Consider the following 9,016-nt stretch of genomic DNA (forward strand, 5'->3'; position numbering starts at 1 on the left):
AAGGGTCTAGGCCCGAAACGTCAGCCTTCCTGCTGCTTGGCCTGCTGCGTTCATCCAGCTCTACACCTTGTTATCTCAGATGTGGGTGGATGTTATCCTCACTGCTAACCAACCTCAAAAGAACAATTAGTTCTGTGTGGTTCTCTAAATGGCTCAATTCATCTTCTGTCTGGAATAACTTTTATTAAACGGTAACAAATATCTCTGTTCATCCTAATCATGGGTTTGTATCTTATCAGAATTACCTGTATAATTTTTAATACGGTAGGGTACTTAGTTATGCACACATAATAACAGTATCCTATCAAACGATTGTCTTCATTTCTATTTCAGAATATTGCCATTTGCATCAAGTACCTTGCATCTTGGTTTATCCCTGAAGTGCCAGTATCAGTCCGAAATCAAAATCTGACAAATACAAATAACCGATTAAAGGAGGAGCTCAGGTAAGTTTTGTTCAGCTGACACTGAGATGCTATAAAATCCAGGGTTCTAAAACTCTGAAAGCCTCCCAATTAACAAAGCAAAGCAAAACAAAATGAAATGATCAAAGTGGCAATATTGTGGTGTAACTCAACCTGGTATGATGCCTATGTGTTGTAAACACAACCCTGGTGCAATACCAGTGTGGATGCGATGCAGTTACAACATGTTAATGGGGCCCTATTGGTGCTATGTAAATACAGCCCAGGTCTGGTGCCCTCTTGATGCAGTATGAACACAGCCTTGGTGTGGTGTTGGCATTATAAACTTTTACAGGTTGACATTTGAATCCTGACAGTGTGAAAATAAGTTGCTATGCTACATTTAATTTCTGAAGTACATCACAATCAGAATCCTTTTGAAGTGTATTGATGTTATGTACATAAATAAAGCCGTCATTTTGCAATGTATCAAAATAATAAAGAGATGAATGACTGTTTACAAATGTAAAATATTGCAGTTGCTGGACATTTGAAATAAAATCAGTAAATGCTGATAATACTCTCTGTATAAAGAGAAATATGGTGAATTCACATTGTTCAAATCATTGGGCACAAGAAATAGGAGCCAGTATAGGTGATTCAGCACAGCAAGCCTGCTCTAGATCGTAGCTGATCTTCCATCTTCATGTCATTTTCCTGCATAATCCCCATGTCCCAGTATATCTTTAATATCTAGAAATCTATTGATCTCTGCATATGAGAAGGGCACAATGGTAATTTTGGGTGATTTGAACATGCATATTGACTGGATTAATCAACTTCGCAAGGGTAGTCTCGAAGAAAGGTTCATAGAGTGCATGAGGGATTGTTTCTTAGAGCAATATGTCATGGGGCCAACCAGAGGATTAGCCACTTTAGATTTGGTATTATGTAACAAGGAAGAATTGATAAATAGTCTTTTAGTTAAGGATCCTCTGGGAAGGAGCGACCACATCCTAGAGTTTCAAATTCAGATTGAAAACAGAGTTGCATATGAGAGTTTTAGCGTTAGGCAGAGGTAATTATATAGACCTGAGGAAGGAGTTGGCCCGAGTGGACTGGGCAAAAATATTAAAGGCCAGGATTGTTGAAGAACAAAGGCAAATTCTTAGGGAGATACTAAATACCTCTCAATTAAAGTATTTTCCTGATAGGAAAATCATGAAAAGGTGAAAAATCATCCATGGCTTAACAAGGATGTCAAGGATAACATAAAGGCAAAAACAAGGGCATATCATACTGCAAAAGTTAGTAGCACTGTGGAGGACTGGGAGAACTTTAAATGCCAGCAATCAATTACTTAAAACAAAATCAAAACAGCGAAGATGAACTATGAAAGGAAATTAACAGAAAACATAAATGCTGATAGCAAAAGGTTCTACCAGAATATAAAAAGAAAGTGAATATTGAAAGTAAATGTTGGCCCTTTAGAAGATGAAAATGGTGAGGTAATAATGGGAAATTCAGAAATGGCAGAACAACTTAAACTAATATTTTGTCACTGTTTTTACTGTGGAGAATAACTTCTTCCCAAAAACTACAGTTACTACAGCAGAACTTGGTGAAGGTATTAAGTAAACTGATGGGATTAAATTGTATCAGATGAAGGGTCTAGGCCTGAAACGTCAGCCTTACTGCTCCTATGATGCTGCTTGGCCTGCTGTGTTCATCCAGCTCTGCACCTTGTTGTCTCTTGATGGGATTAAAGGCAGGTAAATCCCTGGTGCCTGATGACCTGCACCCTAGGGTATTAAAGAAGGTGGCAGCGGAAATAGTGGATGTATTAGTTATGATATTCCAAAATTCCCTCGATTCTGGAAAGGTAGCAGTGGATTGAAAACATGCTAATGTGACACCCATGTTCAAAAAATGAGATTGGCAAAAGGTGGGAAACTATAGACCAGCTAGTTTGACTTCTGTAGTGGGGAAGTTGCTGGAGTCAATCATAAAGGAGGAAATAACTGAACACTTGGAGAAACAATGCTCAATTCATCAGTGTCAGCACGGTTTCATGAAGGGCAAGTTGTGCTTGACAAACCTCCTAGAGTTCTTCGAGGATGTAACCAGCAAGGTGAATAATTGGGATCCAGTGGATGTGGTATATCTTGACTTTCATAAGGCATTTGACAACATGCCACATAAAGACTGATCCAGAAAGTTAGATCCCAGGAGGTTAAGGTTAGAGTATTGGCTTGGATAGAAGACTGACTGACTGACAGAAAGCAGTGGTTCTTCTCTAGATGGTGAACTATAACTAGTGGGGTGCTGCAGAGTTCAGTTCTTGGACCTCAACTATTTACAATCTACATAAATGATCTGTAAGGGACAGACTGTAAAATAGCAAAATTTGTATATGATATTAAAATAGGTGGGAAAGCAGGTTGTGATGGGGAGGTATAGAGCTTACAGATGGATATTGATAGGCTAGGAGATTGGGCTAAAATCTGGCGGATGGAGTTTAATGTGGATAAGTGCAAGATTTTCCATTTTGGCTGGAAAAATAAAAGGACAAATTATTATTTAAATGAGAAGCAGATTCAGAGTGCGTCTTTGTGCATGAATCGCAGAAAGAAAGTGTGTAGGTGCAGAATGTAATAAGAAAGGCAAATGGAATCCTGGCATTTATTGTAAGACGACTGGATTATAAAAGTGTTGTTACGGTTATATAAGGTGTTGGTGAGTATTGTGCCCAGTTTTGGTCTTCTTACTCGAGGAAGGATGTGATGGCACTGGAAGCAGTTCAGAGGAGGTTCACCAGGTTGATTCCAGGAATGAAAGGACTGTCGTACGAGGAGCAGTTGAATAGCTTAGGCTTATACTCACTGGAGTCCAGAAAAATGACGGGGTGGGGGGGTTCTGATTGAAGTATATGAAATGCTAAAGGGGATTGATAAGGTGGATGCTGAACAGATGTTCCCCCTTGTGGGACAGTCTCGTACAAGAGGTCATAGATATAGAGTAAGAGGAGGTAGGTTCAAAACTGAGATGAGGAGAAACTACTCCTCTCAGAGGATTGGGAATCTGTGAAACTCACTGTCCCAGAGTGCAGTGGAGGCAGAATCAATCAACAGATCAAGAAAGAAATAGACATGTTTCTGATAAAAAGCAGGATAAAAGGGTATGGGGAACAGGCAGGAAAGTGGAGTTGACACTGGGATAAGATCAGCCATGAATGGTGGAGCGGGCTTGAAGGGCTGAATTGCCTCCTCCCACTTCTAATTCCTATATTCCTGTGCTGAATATACAGGTTTGAGGAAATAAAGGCAAAGGGGAGGAAGGAACAAAAATGGAAATCTCTGGGCTATAAGATAGGACTGATGAAATGACCAATGTAATGATGATGTAATGGGACAGGTAAAGAAACAACAGTGAGAATGGGGGAGATAAAATTGCAAGTGTTACATCTCCAGCAATATAGCATGGAAGAGTGTTGGGTGGGTTGAAGAGTCGACCAGAGTGTCACAGAGCATTGGAAGAGAAATGGAAGATGTGTTTGGCAATGGAATTACATGGAGGTAGCAGGGAATGAGGAGGATTGTCTGATGAATGTGAAACCCAATTGGAGGAAGGTAAGGACAAGAGGATCCCTTTGAGACTGTGGAAGCAACAGGAAGGGGGAAGAGCAGAACTGTAGGGAATACAACAGACAGAATCAAGAGCCCTGTCAACATGGTTGAAGGGAATCCTTGATTAAGAAAAAAGGAAGATATATTAGAATCACTGGTATGGAAGGTGGCATAGCTGGGGAGAGAACATTATAAATGCAATAGAATCCTAACAGGAAGCAGGGTGAGAGACACTGTAGTTTAATTGGTTAAGGAAGACAATTGGCGTATAGTGGATATGGATGGTCTATCCCTATGGGGTCAGCACTGGTCTAATATCCCCAATTTTACCAGTGTTGGAATGGAGTCCATGTATGGAGTAAATGTACCCAAAGGAGTTTATCTGGCTGCTTTTGACTTGGTACTTAGTGCTGTTAAGTAGTAATCCTTATTGGACTGCTCTCATTTGTAGATTAAGTTTGTAGTCATACACTGCCTTTGTCTTACTTATGACCACAATACTGAAAACTACTAAAGACAGTTAGATATATTCACAATAATCCAATCCTGGCTAACTGAGACCATAAATGGTAACTATCAGAAAAGTACCATCCAAATGTCATCCTAAATGTTGTGAGCTGTTGTGATTTCACTGCTTAATGGACAGACCAGTATTCAAGCATCACATCTAGCTTAGAAAAGAATCTTCTTCTGGAAGCTTTAGGTTTTATTTGTTCTCGCATCAGTTATTTTGTGTGGAGACCTTTTACGTGAAAGATTGAGATAATTTGGCCATAGGTATACTTTTATTGTGACTTCTTTCTTTAAGTCACACATTATGGAGCTACACCAATCTGTGTGGTAGTTGAACTTCCATCTCAGTCCATCTTGTTTAGTTGTGCTTGAAACTTCCCCTGAATATACACACTGCACTTTCTTGAAGGATCAATGATTTGCATTGCATCATGCAATTATGTTATATTCATATCGGTACAAACTTTTGAGACTATTGACTGATTCAAATACATTGCATGTGGTCTGTTTCATCTCAGTAGGCGTGCTTTGAATCTCATGAATTGCGACCATGCTGAGATCTATGCATACTAGTAGTCTTGACACTGCTGGACCATTGGTATCTACTAGGTAGAAAATTTTGAAAAGTCAAGTTGAGCTTGCATATTCACACCACAGTGTGATTCTGCCAATGCAAGGAATTGGTGATCTGTTATAAGTTGTGAGACGGTCTCTCACAGGTGGTACCATGGCAGACCACATGCTAAGGTACATGTCTTTAGGGATGCATAGTGGTAATATATTGGCACTAGTTCCAATATGAAGTTTTAGTTTTTGGTGTATGTTGCCCTCCCTTTTCAAGATACATGTCATCAATTGTTGTAAATGCTTTTGATTACCTTATTCCATAGGCATAGTATGTGACATGAACAGTATGGAAAGCTTGGTAATCTTCTGAAATTTGCCTTTTACGTAGTTGACCCTGAACCTCACAACATTTGCATTTATGCATCTTTTTAAGACTTTCCTTGCTTCCAATGTTCTAATATACTGTCTAGTTGGTTTGTTTTGGGAAGTTGGTTAGCCTTTGGAACCAGATCTCCTACGCATGTATGCCCAATGTGCATCGGTACCACATGCTTTATAGTTACTAATAAAAACTGAACAACTTTTGGGAGGTGCAACAAACCATATCTATTTCAGATTTTGTTGGTTCTGTACACTTTGCTGACTGTAGCAAAAATGTTCACAGCTATTACAGCATATAATTATGGCTGGTCTGCCACTATGGTTTCATACTTGCATCCAACTACAAGTAATGTGTCAATGGTACAGTATTTTATTCTTCTGTCCAAAGATCCTTCTTAAAAGCTTTAACTGAAGTAATGGCAATGACAAATTTCATGAGCCTATCTGACTGTTCCCTTCTGTCACACTTGTGCCCTTTGTTGTGACCTCTTCTGACAAAATATTCAGTGGACTCTTGTAACTCCGTAACAAGATTTCTGCTGTCCATGATTCCATCTTAAAAATGTTGGATTGTACACCCTAATCAGTGTCTCCCTGACTTGGTATCAGCTTGGATACAAATCTGATTCTTTTCTTAAGAGCACAGACTTTGCAGCTGCTGTTCTGCTAAACTGTTTCTTGTGTATCAACTGTCAGAAACAAAGCATTCCAGTGTCTGGCTTCTTCTGTGCTGGCCTTGGTGTTGTAATCATTTTATATTTTTCTTTCTTTAAATTAAAGCAATGTTAACATTATTTTCTCTTGAAAGAACTTACATTCCAATCAAAATTAGCTGCTTTCTTCGTGGTAATGTGGTTTTCCTTGGGAAGGGAATAAAAGCAGGCTATGAAGGATTGCATGACTATCTGAAGAAGTGGGGTAAGAAAATTGATTATGAAAATACAAACACATTTCTTCTCCTAGAGGTAGTGAATGTCTGTAATTCCCTACTAAGAGAATTGCAGAGGCCAGATTACTGGAAATATTTAAAGAGAAGGTAAATATATTTTTGAAATATCGAAGAGTTGAGGGCTAAGAACAGCTGGCATAAGAGGAGTTGAGGCCTGGCGCAGATCAGCCATGATCTTATTGAATAATAGGGCAGTCTTGACGGGCTGAATAGTCTACTTCTGCTCCTATTTCTTATCTCTCCGAATTTGTACAGTCAACCAATCTCAAAATTAACCCCAAAGTCTTTGTAGGTAAGATTATTACGTTGTGAGAGGGAAGTGTGAGAAAATCAAGAATTATCAAAAAAATTGTATTGCTTTAACCTTGTGAAGTTATTCTAATTTTTTTTCCCTTTAGGATATTAGCAGAAAGAAGTCCAGCGGCTTCATACATTAATACGGGGCATCATCAGTTAACTTTATGAAAAATGTGAAAATAAAGATAATATAAACATGTTTACTGAAAAAGTATGACTAACAACTTACCTGATAATGTACTGCCTTTTATATTACTATACTAGCTTAACCAAAATATATGAAGCAAGCTGAGTTTGAAAAAAAATTGCAGTATACCGCTGAATCCTGTCAGTAAAGCATGTACCACTCAGTCATTGAACCAGACTGCAGCAAAGAAAAGCAAGGTGGTTTCATTCAGTTTGGTGCCAATCAAGCTGATCATTGTTGATGTTTCTTCATGGCCATGGTTAAATGTTTTCCTAAGTTCTAATATTCATGCATATTAGTCTTATAATAGGAAATCTTTAGTGTGGCACTCTGAACCTTAACTTTTAACGTGATTGAATAAATCCAAGAGAATATGAATGCACTGTGCATTTTAGCCATGAGCTTGTCAGACCCCTGCCTGGGTGAACATGTCTGATATATCACAGTTCAGAGCACACTCACTCCAATACCCTACCATCAACTACAAAAGCTGGAGAGTTTGTAGCTCCTAATCTGGAAAGCCCCAGAGCCTGTTTGCACCAACCAGAAAAATCCTGATAAATTCAGGAAATCCCAGTTTGTAGAATCCTATAGAGCTTCCAATCCCTGGAATTAATTGGACCTGTGATAAGCCAAAGTGCTAATTGTTCTAAAACTAAATTGTTTGCAGCACAACAGCATTTAAGGGCCCACCCTTTACCTCTGATTACAATGAGAAATCAAAACCGCGACACGGGAAGTTGGAACAACAGCTTATGGATAACAAATGCTGTTATTCCAATTCAAGATGCTTTTGCTTTTTTGTCACTGTTTATTGATATACAGGCTGTGCATATGATCTGCAATATCACAAACCTCATCATTGCACCCTAAAAGAGATACAATACCATGTATGATATCCTTTCTTCCACATACCCACTTTGTACAAGCCATGTTGTTTCGAAAGAACAATGGGAATATTGGGTAACTGATTAAATGTTAAATCTAAGTATTTGTTCTTGGAATGTGGACATCACTGACAAGGCAGAATTTAATGTCAACCAAAGTTGCCCCCAGAGCCATTAAAAGTCAATCACATTGTGTCAAACTGGTTAACTGTAGACCATTCTGGATCGGTAATGTAAGCTTACTCCCCTGAGGCTTATTGGTGACCCTGATAAATATTAAAATATAGCAACTTTCCTGTGATATTTGTGTCTTACAAAATTGAAAATAATCGTGTGATAGTCATCAAAACTCATGCAAAGAAATGTAGACCAATTGCATACCAGTGGAATCAAGATTATTGTTAGCCTAGGACAGTACCTAGTCTCCTGAGGCAGGCTGTTTCCATTACAGTATGCAGATCAATATTTCAGACGTGATTTTAACTTTGTTTTAGCCTGCTCTGAAAGCACTGTCTTGATGGTAAGTTGTTTCATACATAGAAACAGAATCTTTGCCAAATCAATTGGGCTTCTTGTGATAACATAGGAGGAGGAATGTCTGCAGAGAGTTCTGTGATAGGATTTGTTACATCCAAGCCCACTTCTGATCTCCCAGCGATCATAAACCCAACCTCTGACCTACCCTTATGGTCACAGTATTTAAGTGGCCAGTTAACGTTTCTGATTAATGGTGACTGCCAGTAATAGTAAGGGGATTCAGTACTGGTAACGTTGTTGAACATGCAAGGTCATTGACTGGTTTCTGTGTAAATGTTATTTGCCATTTATCAGTCCAAGTTTTCACTTTACAGTCATATTCACAGAGTTGTAGTCAATAACAAGAACCTTGTGCACAAAGACCATTTATAGCTCCCAGTTTCTAATCTGTTTGAGATCAGCTAACTCAGGAGAACCTGGATATCGCACTCTGGACATCCTAGGTTCTATGGATGTAATGAAGTTGTCTTTTCTGTTTGACTATGGGAACCAAAGAGGGTCAGAAGCTTGAATTTTTTCCATTTAAATGCATGACAAAGCAATAGCATTATGCATTGAAGAAATATAATGGTTATTAATTAATTCTAGTTCAGCAGGCAGACCATGTACAGGATTTCTAATGTTTCACATAAATCTTGACTGAAAACATCACAATTAGGATTTATCAT

The 9,016-nt window shown here is 38.6% G+C and overlaps 1 protein-coding gene across 1 annotated transcript in view; it reads left to right on the top strand.

Annotated features, from left to right (window-relative positions):
- The window catches only part of LOC125485268 (anoctamin-9-like), a 191,555-nt gene extending 184,650 nt beyond the window's left edge, over window positions 1–6,905 (top strand). Inside the window, exons 21-22 of the mRNA XM_048607302.1 lie at window positions 334–446; window positions 6,839–6,905. Coding sequence (XP_048463259.1) covers window positions 334–446; window positions 6,839–6,905 — 180 coding nt within the window. The remainder of the gene's footprint in view (window positions 1–333; window positions 447–6,838) is intronic.
- Window positions 6,906–9,016: the final 2,111 nt, after the last annotated feature.

The sequence above is a fragment of the Rhincodon typus genome, chromosome 17, assembly GCF_021869965.1.
Source record: "Rhincodon typus isolate 14 chromosome 17, sRhiTyp1.1, whole genome shotgun sequence".
NCBI classification, from domain to species: Eukaryota; Metazoa; Chordata; class Chondrichthyes; order Orectolobiformes; family Rhincodontidae; genus Rhincodon; species Rhincodon typus.